Source organism: Ylistrum balloti, unplaced genomic scaffold (assembly GCF_031769215.1).
Source record: "Ylistrum balloti isolate Yb309-2 unplaced genomic scaffold, AGI_CSIRO_Ybal_v1 Utg370114, whole genome shotgun sequence".
Taxonomy (NCBI): Eukaryota; Metazoa; Mollusca; class Bivalvia; order Pectinida; family Pectinidae; genus Ylistrum; species Ylistrum balloti.
This window is the reverse complement of record NW_026782134.1, coordinates 717747-738003: the sequence shown is the minus strand read 5'-3', so window position 1 is coordinate 738003 and position 20257 is coordinate 717747. Positions and strand designations below refer to the sequence as shown.

Genomic DNA, 20257 nt, shown 5'->3' with positions numbered 1-20257 from the left:
TGCTTTATTTTAAGATATCTTTGTCACTCTGACCTGGATTCATTACTTAAATCATGGTAATTATATAATGTTAAGGACATCTTTTGTATGATATTTAGATGAGTCTGATGTAATCATTGTCGTCATTTGTCATTGACAGTCTCAATTGGGCTATATTTTTTTTTTCTGCAGCAATATCGCAGCTATACAGCTGTACATTATTTCTTTTGACCAATCAAATAACATATTACATATCAGAGGAATTAGAATATATTGCAAGATATCCACATACATCATTATGGTGTGCATTGCCTGAGGTTATCATTGTCTAACTATTGGAGGCATGCCTTGGTGAAGTTATTTCATTAATGCTAGTTGTGATATTTTCTAGATACTTTGATTTTTACTTGTATTATGACATATTTTTCAACACACAATCAAGCATACTAATTGAATCTATTGAGAAAAAAGCTAAGAATGAAAAGGCTTTTCTGGTTTGAATTCATTTTATTTTGTGTGATTTAAATATCTTTACACGTGCACCGATAGTGAGCAATCCAGAGGTATGAGGGTTGAACAGACATATAGAAAATCATGTCAGCAAAGCGTTAGATTAACATCAACTTACAGAATACATATCATGTCAGCAGAAAATCAAATAGAAGAAGAAAAAAATACGGTTGTATATCCTTTTGCGTCATCAAGATTTATGAAGTGAGCAGACCAGACTACACTTAGACACTATTATGTGTACAGGCTCGTTTGTTTTTCTGTATACATGTACATGACAGCCAGCTGACAAGAACTGATATTCAAATACTTACATGATATCCTTATAAACTATTATCACACAACTGGCTGTTGTGTCATGTCATACAGTAATGTCATGAATATTGTAAAAATTGTGTAACAACACTGTTGTAACGTCATCAATAAGGTCTTGATGAACACACATGATTGTTACAGTGGTAAGAAATGTATCAAAGTCTGTCTTTTATGGAAAATTAATTGGAGAGTTTTTGCTTATTTTTCAGAAATATAGGCTTCATGATCAACAGAATCTTAAACTTTTGCCAACGTAATATGGAATTTTTGTAACTTATTCGATAAATTTGATATGTCACCTGTCGAAATTCTATGACAGATTAAATTATTGACCTCATTTGATAAACACCCTATCAAATTAACACTCGATATAAGATATTATTGTGATTCCTATTAAAAGGTATGGTTATGTAAACCCATGAGAATGTTACTTTTATTTCAATCTTCATATCATCCAGTATACAATTGCAAATGACGGTTTTCGAGGACTTGTTTCAGTCACAAACATGTGACGGGCAGGTATTGGGTAAAGAAATCAGTACCATCTCTACTTCAACAATGTTAGAGATTTTAAATGGCAAGAAACTTATGGCAGGTGCCGTATAGTTGCAGTCAGCACAATAATGACAGATAATAAAACGGCCGTCTAGTGACCTTTTACGTTATACTGGTACGCTTCCCTTTTTTTTTCATCCTGCCAATTTTTTCCGTCCACATATAAGCCACACGCCGGTATATAAGCCGCACGCCCAACTCACGAGGAAAAAAGGTGCCACTTATAATTCAGTAAAATCAGTTCTTGAGTACAGTAATCGATGTGTGTAGTCTATATCTAAATCTATATAAGAGGTTAAAGGTCAAATCAAATGCAGCCATTTATCTTAATCTGTTACAAGGTTGTTTTTTATATAGAAGCATTTATCAAGAAATCAAAAATAGATAAGGTTTATTGATGGTAATCTTAGTTTCAGCCATATTTATTTGTAATGGTTTCTTTACTTGGTATGTGTATCGTACTTATATATCTTTTATCTGATCATGCAGACTTTGTAGCTGATGAAGGAGTTCACATACAAACATCATTCCCATGACATTATTGAATTGTCCTTTTTTTCTTCCAGACGGATTAAAAGTCTTGATAACTTCCGATTTTTTTTTTTTTTTTTGCAGTATATAAAGATGATACGATATATTCATTGAATGAATTCAACCACAATACACATTCTCTGTACAATCCAGTCTGTCATTGTAATTGATAGGCTTTTCACTTTTACACCTTTACATAATGCATAGGAGGATAAATTTCACTGCTCACACAGGAGTGTATGGATATTCTCAGGGAGACACATTACTGCCCACACAATATCATGGGTAAGGGACCCATCACAGTACAGGGATATGGGGTACTTAGGACACATCACACTGCCCACACAGGGGTGTGGGAAACTGGGGGACACATCATACTACTGCCCACACAGGGGTTTGGGAAACTGGGGGACGCATCACACTACTGCCCACACAAGGGCACAGGGTTACTAGTGGATAGATCACAGCTCTGCCCACACACAAGAATGTGGAACACATCACACTACCTACACAGACACATGGGGTACAGGGGTGGAAAGCACATCACACTGTCTACACAACAGTATGAGGGATATAAGTATAAGGGAGTACATCACACTGTCAATACACAAGCATGTAGTACTGGGGCGGGAGGTGGGGGGGATACATCACACTGTCCATACAGAACCATGTAGTACTGGGGCGGGAGGTGGGGGGGATACATCACACTGTCCATACAGAACCATGTAGTACTGGGGCGGGAGGTGGGGGGGACACATCACACTGTCCATACAGAACCATGTAGTACTGGGGCGGGAGGTGGGGGGGACACATCACACTGTCCATACAGAACCATGTAGTACTGGGGCGGGAGGTGGGGGGACACATCACAGTGCCCATACAGAACCATGTAGTACTGGGGCGGGAGGTAGGGGGTGGGGGGGGACACATCACACTGTCCATACAGAACCATGTAATACTGGGGCGGGAGGCGAGGGGGGACACATCACACTGCCCATACAGAACCATGTAGTACTGGGGCAGGAGGCGGGGGAACACATCACACTGCCCATGCAGAACCATGTAGTACTGGAGGGACACATTACTCACCCTTCTAAAACCATATGGCACTGGGGGGATACATCACACTACCCATACAGAATCATGTGGGATTGGGGGAACACATCACACTACCCTTACAGAAGTTTGAAGATTATAGGAGACATACCACTCTGTCCACACAGAAGTATTCAGGAATCTTCACACAGCTCATACATGAGTATTTTGGGTATAGGGTGACATACCATTCTGCCTATAATGATTTTGGGGGGTATTTCACTGTGATGTACACCACACTGCCAACAGTGGAGTATGGGGAACACAATACACTGCCCACTGCTGTGTTAAAGGTCACGGTCACTGTTATTTCTATTGTTAGAATATATCATGTCTACAGACAACTTAAATGAAACTTCATAGTAAAAATGAATGCTGCACTAAAGGTCATAATTACTGCTTATTTTTTTTTGTACTTTTATACTTTCTGTACATGTTTATTCATAGAAGGAAGTGTACACCAGGAGTGATCACGATGTGGAGACTGTCTGACATGTTTCTATTTTGACACAAAATGACATGGTCTGGCACTCCTCAGTAACTGGCTAATGTTTAGATCTTAAATGTCATCACACAACCAGAAAATGCATACACACCTCTAAATTACATTTGATTGATAACTTTGTGTAGGGGAGAAAATGTGCAGTGTTGAGTTTGAAATTGGGGATGTGTTGTTTTGTAGATGACACAAAATATAACCCTGCCATTTCATACAGGAACATACAGCATTGCCTGTGTCTATCCAGTCTCCATTCTTGTCCTTGTCACCATACAGAATCATTGTCTTCTCTCTAGCAGATTTATTTCTGTAGAGATTTTATTCCTTTTTGAAAACATCATACAAAGGTCATTCATAGCAATACATGTACCCTGGATAAGGTTTTATACTTAATGTGACGGAGACATTAGTGTAAGCACTGATGTGAAAACCTAATTACTGAAAGGTTGTATATTAATGTGATGGAGACATTAGTGTAAACAATGATGTGACAACCTGCTGACTGAAAGGTTGCACACATAATGTGACAACCTACTGACTGAGAGGTTGTACACTTAATGTGACAGAGACATTAGTGTAAGCACTGATGTGACAACCTACTGACTGAAAGGTTGTATATTAATGTGATGGAGACATTAGAGTGAACAATGATGTGACAACCTGCTGACTGAAAGGTTGTACACTTAATGTGACAGAGACATTAGTGTAAGCACTGATGTGACAACCTGCTGATTGAAACGTTGTACACTTAATGTGACAACCTACTGACTGAAAGGTTGTACACTTAATGTGACAACCAACTGACTGAAAGGTTGTACACTTAATGTGACAGAGACATTAGTGTAAGCACTGATGTGACAGCCTACTGACTGAAAGGTTGTACACTTAATGTGACAACCTACTGACTGAAAGGTTGTACACTTAATGTGACAATCAACTGACTGAAAGGTTGTACACTTAATGTGACAGAGGCCATATGTAAGCACTGTTGTGACAACCTACTGACTGAAATGTACACATAATGTGACGGAGACCATATGTAAGCACTGATGTGACAACCTACTGACTGAAAGGTTGTACACTTAATGTGACAGAGACATTAGTGTAAGCACTGATGTGACAACCTACTGACTGAAAGGTTGTACACTTAATGTGACAACCTACTGACTGAAAGGTTGTACACTTAATGTGACAACCAACTGACTGAAAGGTTGTACACTTAATGTGACAACCTACTGACTGAGAGGTTGTACAATTAATGTGACAACCTACTGACTGAGAGGTTGTACACTTAATGTGACAACCTACTGACTGAGAGGTTGTACACTTAATGTGACAACCTACTGACTGAAAGGTTGTACACTTAATGTGACAGAGACCATATGTAAGCAGTGATGTGACAGCCTACTGACTGAAAGGTTGTACACTTAATGTGACAGCCTACTGACTGAAAGGTTGTACACTTAATGTGACAGAGACCATATGTAAGCAGTGATGTGACAACCTAAAAAAAAATATCAACAGTACAGATAATTACCGGTGTGCTGGGTTTAATGTCAAAAGTATTTCTGGTTTAAGTTGTTTCCATTGGGTCTAGAAAATTGTTTAACATTAGCTGGAAAATAATCATATTAATAGATAGTTTAATCCTATGGTCATGTTAGCCGCTATTTTGATGAAAAAATGATGAAAAAAACAAAATAGTTATGATAAACCTTGCCTTCTTCTTATTAAGATAAAAACTATTTTTGGAAATTCCCTTTCTATTTTTAGATGCTTGAAATATTTTTCTTATGACCCATGCTTTCGTGAAAAACTTCTGCAATGATACATACGTATAGCTTAACTCATTATATATGTATGTCACTTGTCTGCTGTTTATGATATAAAGGTATATGAATGTTTAAGAATATATGAAATTACAGATTAAATATGATATTTTAAAGGGTCAACAGGTATATATATCTTGGTGCAAATATGATAGAACAGAAAATGGTGTGTTGTAAGGCAGTATAATTGCACTTTAGTGCTTTGTTAAGTTGGAATGTGACATTTAATATACCAGGCAGTTTTTTTTCTTCTTTTTGAATCTTATCCTTCAGGCCTGCTCAGCTTGATGCTACGTTTTGTGGCAATTTTATTTGAAAATGTTAGATTATCACTTCAATGGATAAAACTTTTTTATGAAGTTTGTGTCTAGTGATTGCTACAATGAACAACTATTAAGCATATTGCTAACTTTGGTTAGATAATGAAGGTAAATAGCAGAAAGAATTTGATGACAGTGGTTTAACTCAGGTTAGAAATGTATTTTGAGTAATGTAGAATGAATTATAATGGAGGCTGTTAGCTTCCCATGTAATGATAGCAGTATACATATCATTATTGTGATGAATCAGCTGTGAGGAATTTGTTGTGTATTCAAAATTTTAGCCTGGAGATGTTGTTCAGTAAGGTCCATCACTGCTAGAGTCTCAGCCAGTATGTCATAGTATATGTTGTTATTTCACCATTGGCTCATCGCAATTAAATATGCTAACTATGTACTAACAGGCAATGGAATGCTTATGTGAGGTTTTGAAGCAGTTTTGAGATGTCTTTCACAATTTACATAAAAGGATATCAAATTCTTGTGAAAAGGAACATTAAGTGACTAATTAATATATACGAAGATGTCTGATTCATTTTTAAGATTTTCCAAACTGTAATATAATGCAGAAACCGACGCAGTGGCACCAGTTTGTGCAGTGTATACATTGACAGATCAGATCTAGTGTGTCCTTTCATATGGTACTACAGTATATATACATATTCTGTTTTTTACCTGTTTTCAATGTTATTGGGTCAGGGCATCCATAATCACATTACTTCAAGTTTATAGAAGGGACACCACTGAATCATACACAGAGGGAAAAGGTTTGTCCATCCACCCGCTAATTGTTTTCATGGCAAAATGCATGGTATTGTAAAGGGCCACAAATCCATGTTGAGGAGTTATATAGGCATCAGGCCCACAAGTCCCAAAGGACTACACAGTCCATATAGTGGCCATATACAGACATCAGGCCCACATTTATTCCAAAAGTTCACAAATCCATATAGAGAACATATTTAATCATCAGGCCCACAAGTCCCAAAGGGCTACACATTCCATATAGAGGACTTTAGGCCCACAAATCCGAATAGGCCACAGGTCCATATAGAGGACATGTACAACCATCAGGCCCACAAGTCCCAAAGGGCTACACATTCCATATAGAGGACTTTAGGCCCACAAATCCGAATAGGCCACAGGTCCATATAGAGGACATGTACAACCATCAGGCCCACAAGTCCAGCAGCTTGCAATAGGCCACAAGTCCATATAGAGGACATGTACAACCATCAGGCCCACAAGTCCCCAAGGGCTACACATTCCATATAGAGGACTTTAGGCCCACAAATCCGAATAGGCCACAGGTCCATATAGAGGACATGTACAACCATCAGGCCCACAAGTCCAGCAGCTTGCAATTGGCCACAAGTCCATATAGAGGACATGTACAACCATCAGGCCCACAAGTCCCAAAGGGCTACACATTCCATATAGAGGACTTTAGGCCCACAAATCCTAATAGGCCACAGGTCCATATAGAGGACATGTACAACCATCAGGCCCACAAGTCCAGCAGCTTGCAATTGGCCACAGGTCCATATAGAGGACATGTACATCCATCAGGCCCACAAGTCCAGCAGCTTGCAATTGGCCACAGGTCCATATAGAGGACATGTACAACCATCAGGCCCACAAGTCCCAAAGGGCTACACATTCCATATAGAGGACTTTAGGCCCACATATCCTAATAGGCCACAGGTCTATATAGAGGACGTGTACAAACGTCAGGTCCACAAGTCCAGCAGATTGCAATTGGCCACAGGTCTATATAGAATGTCTGATACAGGTAATAGGTCTACACATTGAAGGCCCAAAATTCATAAAATTCATCATTTGTACATGTATTCAGGGGCCTACCCACATCCAACCACAATGTACTTCAGGTTCTATAAAGGTCTACACCTGAAAGGATTTTTGATGGTCATTGGTCAAGGTTAAAGGTCATAGATCACCCCTTTAGAATTGAAAAGTTATTTGGTGAATCTTTGAACAGATATGGTTCATATTTTCACCATAGCATCATACTAACAAGATCTGAATCTGATAGATTTTGATGTTCATTTGTCAAGGTTAAAGGTAAAAAATCACCCATGACCACTTTAGAAATGAAAAAAGCTTGTGCACACGATATCTGATGAACTCATGAACATATTTGGTTCATATTCATGCCACACCATTGTTGAACCATGTTACACATGGTTAGATTATAGTGGTATCGACCAAGGTCAAAGATCACCCTTGACAACTTGAAATAAAAAAATGTTGTGTACAATATATCTCACAAACCTTTCAACTGATTTGGAGTAATTAAAAATATAATTGTATAAAAACAATGTCCACTTACATCCTGATCAAGTGGTGTGGGATGTATCTATTTGAACCCCTGTTCACTTTGTTTTTATCAAGTTTGTTTCAAATTAATTTGCATTTTGCTTCTTTTCCATTAAAGCAAAACTCTCCTCAGGTTTGTAGTTTGGTTATCATGTGTTTTAATGAAATGTTTTGATGAATGTGGTTTTTTTTTTTTTTTATTGATACCGATAGACTTTGACCCAGATAGGAAATGAAAGCTGTTAGCATGGTCAACAAAAACAACCACATCCTATTGATAAGGTGAAGATTGGAACACTTGGATGATGTGTATTTTTTTTTTTTTTTGACAGGACCACTATATTCTGAAAATGCATATCAAGATGGTACATATGCCAGCTGAGATCCTGTTTGAGTGCACTGTCTGCTCCAAGAAGTTCACAAGGAAGGCCCATCTAAAGCGCCACCTAAGGATTCATGAGCCTGAAAAACCCTTCAAATGTCCTCACTGTGATTACAGGTATGCAGGTGTCACTCGTAGACATGGAACTAGGTATCAGTCACCAGATGACTAGGCCAGCTATGATCTGGTAGGACAGGTGTATTTTACTATTCATCTTGATGTAGACATGTACTTAGACAACTTCACATTCTTCATCAGTCAGACCTGTGGGAAAACAATTTCAAGGGGAAAAGTTGATGTCTCCAACATTTAGTATGAGATAAGTCCATGTCCTGCTGTCCTTGTACCACACCTTCAATGGAGTTGATGACACTTTTGTGTGTCAGTACTGTGATGCCTCACACAGGGACAAGGCTGCATTCAATAGAACATATTAATCAAATATCTTCATTTCCAGTCTGATTTAGACGAAAAAGTACTCAAATGTTCAGTACTAAACACCTTGAAATACTGAGAGGTAATGACCTCAAGTCTGGGTAACTATTAGATAATAAAAGTATGTGTGAATTTAGATATGAAAATAATGTCTAGCCATTATTTTCTGTCTGATTTTGATGGAAATGTAACAAAATATAAATTCCTCTACCACTGAATGCACTTTAGGACATCTTTGTGTCACATCGTAAAATTAGGCTGCTGTGACCATGTCTTGGAGTTTTGACCTCAATCATGCAGATAATACTAGTAAAATGTATTAATTCATATTTCTAAAGGCAGCCTGCTGAGAGGAAACTATAGCTTACTGTACAATACTTTATCTTGTCAAAGATCAACACTGATAATCATCTCCGTACTCAATTCAACATGCTTCACCAAACTTATTACCAAGATTTGTCCCCAAAAAATGATAAGGACTGTACTAAAAGGCACACAAGCGAATAACATCATTCAGTACATCTTAAGAATTAGATAAAATAGATTCTAATAATGAATTAAACTGCATCATGCATCTGTTTTGTTGAGAATTGGTCAGTGATGACAAGGTCCTGAATTTTGAAACCTAGGAGGCAACAGACTGAAATTGAATGAATGAAATGTCAAAAATCGAGATGGAGAGGTGCACTTGCCCCCTAAACTAAATGATAGAATTAAGCTTATCATTTGTTTTATTTGGTAAATCTTTAATTAAAGGATTGATCACATCATATGTGGTAGGTAAATGCAGGGGTTTTCGTGATATTTGTGTGTCTCACTGAGAAAATAAAAAAACCCTTTCCCAGCTGATGTGGAATTCCGACCTTTACTTCGCCATTTACCTGTTGGGATCAGACAGATATTTTTTTTCAAACAAAAGAATTGTACTAGTGAATCAGTGCAATGTATCAGCCCTTATTATGTCACCTTAGATATATCTTTATTTTTTACTACAGATAGTAGTATACAATTGTCACGTTTCCTGTCACATTAATCCCCGAAAGGAGTCCAAATTTTACCCAGATATGATTTTATTTAGTCGGGACCAGATTTGTTTTGGATGCTATTTACTGTTAAACACTGATAATTTTTTCACGGAAAGAAGAGTTTAAGACATAAGTAAATGCTGGTTAAATTTATTTTAATATAATTAAAATTATTTTCTGAATGATCTAATTGGAATCAATATTTCCTCATTGAATGTTTTAAATTAGAGTTTTAAAACATTTTTCATTGTAAGTAAGCATCCCCTTAATTCTGTGTATGATTACAATAAAAACAAGTTGTAATAAGGTATGTTTTTTTTCATGTGTTAAGGTAAGTAGATAGGTATATTGTGTTGTTCATATGTTACGATTAATGATCTACAGATGCTTCTACCTCTCAATGAAAAAATAAAAACATGATACCTAGCATTTAAAGTTGTTGGAGGAAACAAAATATGGTATTTAGGTTCAACATGATTCTGCTAAGTACCCAGCCTATTTGCCTGGGTGTATGGAGTCAATATTATAGAGGTCAATGGTCAGTCCACTGGGCGAAGGTTGGGGCGGTTATTACTTTGTTTGAGAGGGCAGGTAGGCAGGAAACCAGAGATTAAGTTACATGTCACTGAGGTGAAATCAGGCCATGCTTAAAATGTTCTTGGTTAACTGTCCATTCTGTTGTATTATAACCCTAAAGTCAAGTAGGATTGAAATACAACCACAATAAAAATATTTGTGATTTACTGTCTATTCTGGTGTATTATAACCCTAAAAAAGTAGGATTGAAATACAACCACAATAAAAATATTTGTGATTTACTGTCTATTCTGGTGTATTATAACCCTAAAAAAGTAGGATTGAAATACAACCACAATAAAAATATTTGTGATTTACTGTCTATTCTGGTGTATTGTGAATACTTAGATCACTTATGATTTACTGTGAAGACTTTCAAAAAAATTTTAATTTTCACCTAGATCTGAAATCTTATTTTCATAATTAGCCCAAACTAAGTACTTCAAGTTATTAAATTCTTCAATAATGACGACTCCTTTTTTGGGAGGGAAAGGGGTTGTGGAACACTGAGAATAAAACAGTTTAGAATATTTTTCTGGAAGTATTTTTTTGTGGAATTCAACCATTACTGAACCAAATTTTCCTCTAAAATTTTTGCTGAATATTAACCATATTTGGATGGCTGCATCAACAAATAGAGGTACCAATCAGGCTTGTAATGTAACACCTTCTGTGTTATTATCAAATACATATTCGGGTCAGAAACAGAGTATTATTTACTCTTGGCCTTACTCATTCATTCATGGTGGTTGTGGGAAATTGTTGGCTTGAAGTCGATGCTTCATTGAGAAGATTTAAATCTGAAGGTTGTTTGCCTGAGATGGGATGGTCATTCAGTGTAATAACCTTAGCAGGGCTGGTCAGCTATATCACAAAAAAACACACATATCCCTGAAAACAGATATCTGGCCTGAGTGATTCTCACCCATTTGGCTTAACAGGGAGATTAGAAACAGGCACACTGAAAATATGTTGATTTCTCATGGTCCACTTTGCTTTCTGACAGAAATGTTATTTATTATTTATCAATTTGCCTAATTTTGCATGGTTATAAGGATTTGTAGTTGTTATGCCAATAAGTCCTTTGTGTCTTGTAAACAGAATTTTAACTTTTAGATTGCATTAGCACAGTGGGGACTGTTACTGAAAAATTGATTTAAAGAATACTCTTCTTGATGAAAATAAATTTTCACACATATGGGAGTATACTCAGTTTTTTGTACAATGATGATCATTCCAAAATAGTTTTCTCACAGAGATAAACTTTGTACACAGGTTGTTTCACAGATGTGGTCTTTATACAAAGAATACTTTATGCAGATGGCCTTTATACACATGTTATTTGTAGGGGCAAATGTTAATGCACAGGTCATTTTGCGGAAGGTCTTAAACATGGTGTTTGTAGGGGTAGCATTTATAAAAAGGTTGTTATAGAGAAGTGACCTTAATACACAGGTTATTTGGCAGGTGGCCTTTATACACAGGTATTTTTTTCAGTAATGATTTCTTTAATTGGGATATTTTGCACAGGTGACTTTTTACACAGAACGTTTAATAGAGTTTACCTTGTAGGTAATTTTGTAGTCATACTACTTGTTTAATTGCATAATATGATATCATTTTGTTTAATATTCTTGTGTTTATGTGATAAAAGTGACCTTGGACAACAGTGACATTTATCAAAAAAGGGCTCTAATACTTTCTCATCATTAACCAGAGTTCTACAGTCTTTCCATCATATATACACAAGAGAAATTAACATAATTATCACTAGGCATTAGATAATAGATATGTATTGTATCAGTGACTTCCTGTTAAAACTTAACTTTGATGAACAAACTAATCACTTCAATCAGGTGATAAAAGATCAAAAAGATTTATTTCAACCTGGTTAATATTTATTCATGGTTTTAGCTTTTTGGAATGTCTGTGGGGGGGAAAAACGACTTGGAAAGATATCTTGATGAGAATTTGACTGAATGAGTAACTCATTCAGCTTTCTCAGAGTGGAATGTTCTCATTTGAAAAAGTTGATCTAGGTTTAAAATTGATTGAAAACCATTTGTGTAAAGAAAAGAATTTGTAGATAAATAGTCCTGTTGAGTTGCCATAAAGAGAACAGCTTTGTCTCAATCTTCAGGTTAAATTAGTACAGTTGACTGTTTTTACAACATATGTGTGTTGAATTAAGAATATCCTGTCAGGGTGCTCACATACCAGATTCAGTTTCGGTGAGAATTATGATATTGATGTTCTTGATTTTCCCTCGTCTCAATGCCTTTACATCTCCGTGTTAAAAGCCTGTGTTTAATGTCCTAATTATATTTATGATGTGACTAGTCCTTTGAGTCCTCTTTAAGGATTCTGTATAGCTTTGTAGGTAGAATCTGTTGACCATTACACAAATGGAAAAGAATCAGCTGGTAGGTCCTTCCTGGAGCCACCAGCCATTCTATCTTCACTAAGCAGTAAATGTTGGGTAACATCTGACATAGTTTGTCAATCAACAGTTCACTAAGGATTTTGTATAATTTGAGATTTTTAAAAAAATTACAGGATAAAGGATATTTTGGCTGTTGTGATGACTGATGCTGATTCTACTAATTTCAGCACGGGCAAGATTCTTTTCCGACTTCAAAAGTAACAAACAAATTTCAACTGGCAAAATCTGTTAACACAAGATTAGGTAGTTATAGTAAGGCTTTGAACTTGTTAAACTTGGGAGAGGCTTGAGAAAAAATAAAATGCCTTTCTTTGTATCATTGGTGAATTGTTCATTGGCCAATATAAATATTCTAGAGCTATCCACATAGAAACCTAACCATTATTATCTGGAGTACTGTGTACTGATGTAAAGACCTCAGCACCTATCTCTATTACATAATTGCAGTAGAGTGCTGGCTTGATTAGAACATTCAGAAAAACTCCACAATTTTACGGCTTGGTGTGATTTGATCGGTTTCTTCACAGAGAAATATCTATGATACAAACGTTTTTTATGACATCGTCCGACCAATTAACGCCAGATCAGTGTAAAACCTAGTAAAAATTTGTAAAAAGGTTGTGTATTCAACCTGAGCTTAATTCTAAGTGTTGGAGGTTTATAGACTGCTTGTAGCCAATTGGTACTTGATTAGCAGAGTTCACTGTTCAATGTAACGGTCTGCTTGCTGTGTACAAGGTGTTTTTGCCTTTCTCTGATGTAGGTAAGACTTCAGTAGGATTGGCCTGCCTTTCCACATTCTCCCTTGCCTTGGCTTGTCAGCTTCACATTATAAACAGTAAAAAATTGCTGAAGAATACAGTTTATTGGTACATATTTCAGTCATTTGATTGGATGGCTCCACTTTATTTCATAATATGATATAACAATGTTATCCTAACACTTTCCCCAATTCCCTTAGGTCCTTGTTTTACCACATCAGATAAAACTAGGGGAAAATTAATTTTGAAATAAAAAGGAATAAAAAGATTATAAATGCTACAATATCAAGAAATATATATTTCTGTAAAGCAAAAAAAAATGTGTACCTTCGAATGTAAAGTTTCAAGAAAAAAATTTGATTTCAGAAGTTATTGTAATGGATTTTACAATTTGTACAAAGTTTGCAGAGGAGTGTGGAAAGGTTATCTAGGTGTATACCTTTCCTTAGAGTAAGAGCTTGACCTGATAATAGAAACAGTCAGGTCAGCTAATATGTTCCTTCACGGGGTGTCATAAGTACTGGACAAAGACATTGGGTAATCAGCTGTCCTGGCCCTGGGTCAGAATGTCTCTGATATTTATAGAATTGACGGAGACAAAGGCACTGGTGGTATGTACCAGGTAACCACATCCGACGTCTAACAATAAAACTGCTTCATCACACGATATTATAAAGTATATGTTAAGACAATTTCTTTATTGTCATAACACAGAAACTTGCTTTACTGTACCATATGGACATTTGCATTGTTAAATTGTATATAGCAAGAGGCCCATTGTTAAATCGTATATAGCAAGGACCCATTGTTAAATCGTATATAGCAAGAGGCCCATTGTCAGTTCTCACAATTTCGTTAATACCATAGAAAATCATTGAAAAAATGCTTTATAATAATTAATCTTTTATTAAGGAATAGAAAATACAGTAATTTTATTTGTACATAATTTACAAAATCTCATAATTAAAATCTCTCTGCTGCAACTTTTATGTCAGTTTTCATTACAGTATTTGACAGAGATTAAAGAAATTTTTAAAAAAAATTTAATTGTTGCATTGGAAGTTAGTATCCATCAGATATTATTCTTTTAGATTTTGAATTTTTGTGTTGGTTTAATGTTATCACTTTCTAAGACAATTTCTGTGCTAAAGGTCAATTAGAATATCCTAATAAGATATGTAAGCTCTATGTTGATTCCATCTTTTTTAATTATACAAAGCTGCTTTGTACAATAGCACTATAATCAACTGAATTAAGTGATGTTACACCTCCACCAGGCCATGTTACACTTAATCAGGTTATGTTGCACCTTCACCAGGTCATGTTACACTTAATCAGGTTATGTTACACCTCCACCAGGTTATGTTACACTTAATCAGGTTATGTTGCACCTTCACCAGGTCATGTTACACCTCCACCAGGTCATGTTACACCTCCACCAGGTTATGTTACACTTAATCAGGTTATGTTGCACCTTCACCAGGTTATGTTACACCTCCACCAGGCCATGTTACACTTAATCAGGTTATGTTGCACCTTCACCAGGTTATATTACACCTCCACCAGGTTATGTTACACCTCCACCAGGCCATGTTACACCTCCACCAGGTTATGTTACACCTCTGCAGGTCATGTTACACCTCCACCAGGTCATATAACACCTCCACCAGGTCATATAACACCTCACCGGGTTATGTAACACCCACCTCACCAGGTTATGTTACACTTCCACCAGGTTATGTTACACCTCACCAGGTCATGTTACACCTCACCAAGTTATGTTACACCTCACCAGGTTATATTACACTTCCACCAGGTTATGTAACACCTCACCAGGTTATGTTACACCTGTCATAACAAATGTTTGTGTAATGAGTTATCTTACAATTGCCAAAGTACCTATTATTAAGTACTGCTTTGTGACACCTTGTTTATTCCTGATAATGTTTGGACAGAAGGACATAGATTCATCAGTTATCAAACATTGGATTTTTTATTCAGATCTGTGCTGCGATTATATTTCCAGATATCTGTGTCATTTGTATGTTTGCCAGATCAGTGTCATTGGGAATGATCCTGTGCTTCATAGATCTATGTCACTTCCATGCTTGATAGATTGTTGTCAGTTTTATTTTTTTATGCCAATTTGTTGTCTGATTTTAATTGTTTGCAGGGGCTGTGAGAAATCTGACATTTCCAAGCACCTGTTGATCCACGAGGAGCCTAAACATTTGTGTGAAGTTTGTAACAAGGCATTCAGACACATGAAGAACAAAGAGCTGCACCTCAAAAGGTCATTTTTACTTTGATGTCAAACAAAATTAGGACAGTCAGAAGTCTAAATAGCAATAATTCTGTTTCCGGGCACATTTAATGATTTGTCAGGACAGGTTTTAGAAAATGTATACCTGTAAGTTATATGTTGGTCTCAGTATTGTCCGCAATATGTTTAGTAATAAAGGTTCAATATAGTCTTGGCTAGCTTCTAGCTATAGACTTTATACATATTGATATAAAATCTCTTCTTGTCATCTTCACAGATTCTTAATAAAAATTTCATAGATATGAAACTGAAATGTATATCAGAATTGGTAAATTTTGGTTGATTTGTATTACAGGCACAATGGCCAACGAGACTACAAGTGTGGAGTGTGTGACTTCTATGGGTATACATTTACAGACATAAGGAAACACATTGAACGCAAGCATGCTGACATCAAAACCCTGGTCTGTGATAAATGTGGATCAGCCTTCAAATCCGAGAGCATCCTTAGGGTATTTACATTTGTTTTGTTTGATAATTTGGTATCATCTTCAGTCTGATCATCCAAAACAGCTTCCTAGAGTAATAATGTAAAGATATCTTCCATATATATTTGTATAATAACGGAACATAGATCATTATGATAACCCTTCACCTTGCTTTGCAGGAGCATCAGAAACAACAGTGTGAAGTGTTCATGATTGAACAGGCCCTGGCCATTGCCAATTCTGGAGGAGGTACCAGCCAGGCTACAATACAGATTCCCTCGTCTTCCTTCACCGTCGACGGATCACAGATCCTCATCGACGGCCAACAAATAGTGACAGAAGGCGGGGAACCTGTCAATATTACAGTTAAACGCATCTCAATGCCAGGTAAGTTTTGAAATACATGTAACCAAAGAACATTTATTGGACCTGATATGCTGCCATCTTCAATATGTATTGCATTATCCCAAATCTTTCTCATACCCTGGCTTTGTAGGCTCCATGCCATACTTATTATAAAAGACAAGCTTTAAATTCATATTCTCCCACCACTGGATACACAGGATACATATGTCCAATGTGGGATAACTTTTTCTCTTACAGGTACTTTTTACTGATGTGAGATTTCCTCGTCACTTACACTGGACAGGTAAATCCACACTTTTTACCGGTGTGAGATTTCCTTGTCTCTTACACTGGACAGGTAAATCCACACTTTTAACCGGTGTGAGATTTCCTTGTCTTACCCTGGACAGGTAAATCCATGATTTTTACCGGTGTAAGATTTCCTTATCTCTTACCTTGGACAAGTAAATCCACACTTTTTACCAGTGTGAGATTTTCTTGTCTCTTACCCTGGACAGGTAAATCCATGATTTTTACCGATGTAAGATTTCCTTATCTCTTACCTTGGACAAGTAAATCCACACTTTTTACCAGTGTGAGATTTTCTTGTCTCTTACCCTGGACAGGTAAATCCACACTTTTTACCAGTGTGAGATTTTCTTGTCTCTTACCCTGGACAAGTAAATCCATGATTTTTACCAGTGTGAGATTTCCTTCTCTCTTACACTGAAAGGTAATTCCACACTTTTTACCAGTGTGAGATTTCCATGTCTCACCCTAGTGTTGAGACAAGTATCACATGCTAATATGCATGTTAGGAAACAATTGAAGTGATGTCACTGACGTCATCAGGAAGTCAAACTACTTTTATGAGATCACACACATACACTAGTTTGTCTACTACTGAAATCTTGTGTTATCCTCGTAACTGAAATTCTATGTTATCGTCAAGATTTAAAATCATTTTAATTCACTACTTATTGTAAATATATATATATTTCAGATATCAAAAGTATCAAAGTTTATTTGATGTTTTATTGGTATGTTTACTAGCGATATATTGTAAGATTAAATCACAAGCCGTGAAACGTCTTGATACACAGGATTCATCACTGTTCATATACTGCCCACATGTTTTTGTTTACACACGATATGCTTGACCTTGCACACAGAGAAGGAATATTTGGTAAGAGAAAAATAATAATTCGCCCCCTTTATGGTGAAATGGAAAACAATTCTTAAGCTATCAAACATGTGGCAAGCTTGGTATTTCACAAATGATAATCCTCCCCCTTAGGTTAAGATCTCCCTTTCTCACCATAAAAGGTGAAAGATTCTATTGCTCACACATGGGTTTACTCAGTCCCACTGTTATTATGGCATAATGCGATGATGACATTACATTATGATGTTATATTCTACATAAAATGTACCTATATATTGTTGATTTATTCCATACTGTACAATTTATTTACAATTTATACAAGTCAAAAGCTTTTTTATGAGTATTTTACATTTTTAGTACGATAAGATTTTTCATGAAACTGACTAGAATGTCAAGATCTCGGGAGAATACCAATCAAATTGCATATCAAAGTTATCATTAAATTTTCATATTTGTCATTTGGTTTTCCCCTTATGAAACATGTCGCTTAAAACATCAAGATTCATAATCATAAGTTGTCTTGACTAACACTCTTATTTATTGACAGCTAGTCAAGGGTCAAAATACATTTCAGGTCTGTAAGCGTAGCCCACATATTTTGATATTCCTATGCATGGGTGTATTATGATAAGATAGTGTGCCAGAACACTCTATGTTTCCTCAATGAAAGTCAGTATAAAGTGAAAGCAGTTAAATGTCAGCCTTGTTTAATATTTTCCTGACAATAACTTCAATTTCTTTAATTTGTACGTTCACTTCAGCACTTTGACTGAAGTATTGGCTAAGGAAGGAATATAGAATAACCAAGGAATTCCTGTTCACACATGTCATGAACATAAACAAGACTACCTTATTAGAATACTCATGAACTATTTGATGCAGCAATGCACATGACAATAGATATTTATGTAATAAACCATTAAAAATTTCTTATCTTCAGTCATAGTTAACATTACTAGTCCACCTGTTCCAAACAAGTTATCTCCCCTGTACCATGAAACATCATAGATAATGATTGGGAAATCATTCTGCATGTATTGTTATAACAAATACGTTATGACAAACAACTCAGTGCACATCAAATGAAAGCATTCTCTTCTTGATCCTTTCGTGCAGATCAAATACATGATCAGTTGAGAAATTACAGAAAAATTTTCAGATAAAAAATTAATATAGCCTTAGTTTTTGTGTAGGAGTTACCTTTCCTTGGCCTGGAGAAATGTGAGTTCCCATGCTGTGGTGTACCGCTGATAACTAACATGTGTCATACTTAGATTATATGTACATATCATAGACACAAAAAATTTCTGTAGCATATGATAAATTGAGGTTCATAAATATTTACAGGTATAAATAGTTTGTTGTCATAGCAATTTTGTGCATATGGGCAGAATTCCCATGACATTTAGAAAATCTACACACTTTTTCCTTTGAAATTATGAATGAGTAAGTGTTTCTGGGAGATGAAAGCATTTTGGGGAGAGCAGACACATCACTGGAGGTGTGTGTGGATTACATAATACACTCGAAAGCAATTACTCCATTAACTTAACATGCAATCCAGGGGAAAAGAATTCAAAATCAATTTATGAACATTCAGATGAGTCAGTTGGCCTCTTGCTTAGGCTGATACAGTAAACAGATTATAGATAAAAATGACAAACTTTTGTGCAGTTTTTGTTGCATTGATGAATTTACATTTGACCCATTTTCGTTTTAAGCTGATAAGGCATTATTGTGAAATGTTGCTACCAACAGGTGGGAGGTGTATTTATATATAACCTGACACGGACATAGCACTCCCCTTTCTGGGAACGCTACAAATGTATTTATAGAATTACAGTGTCCTGTGAATTCAGGTTCATTTTATAGAAGTTTACATTATAAGTAGTGTTCACTATGTAGCATTATAGACCAGCTCAGTAGACAGGAATATAACTGACAATGTCCATGCCTGGTAATGAACCCCTATCCACATCTAATGCAGATTTATCATCACCCTAGTTTAAGGCCACCTCCCAACTTTCAGTCAAAGTTTATGCATTAATCCCTTTGGCTTATATCAGAATGAACACAATAACCTATATAATTACTGTGCTGTTCCTTCTGCCAATCTGTTCTAGATTTCATTACAAAATGTCTTATGAATAAATTAAGTTGATATGTTCACCATTGTATTGTAATAGATTTGCTTATTATTGGTTATAAAGGTTAAGGAGTCAAAGATCACACTTCACTATTTTGAAGTCAAATTTCTACAAGATGTCTCACGAGCACCTTAACAAATTTTGGTGCCAAAGTTAAAGGATCAAAGGTAAAATTTGACCATTTTTTTTTTTTTTTTTCATCAGATAGTAAGCTATACAATTCACTCTTTGTCCTTTAACAATAATTGTTATAGCTA

At 36.0% G+C, this 20257-nt stretch overlaps 1 protein-coding gene across 1 annotated transcript in view; it reads left to right on the top strand.

Moving 5' to 3' along the window:
- LOC132550246 (uncharacterized) overlaps window positions 1–20257 on the top strand; it is a 109818-nt gene that overhangs the window by 33843 nt on the left and 55718 nt on the right. The window contains exons 14-17 of the mRNA XM_060214285.1: window positions 8303–8469; window positions 15766–15885; window positions 16211–16367; window positions 16523–16730. Coding sequence (XP_060070268.1) covers window positions 8303–8469; window positions 15766–15885; window positions 16211–16367; window positions 16523–16730 — 652 coding nt within the window. The remainder of the gene's footprint in view (window positions 1–8302; window positions 8470–15765; window positions 15886–16210; window positions 16368–16522; window positions 16731–20257) is intronic.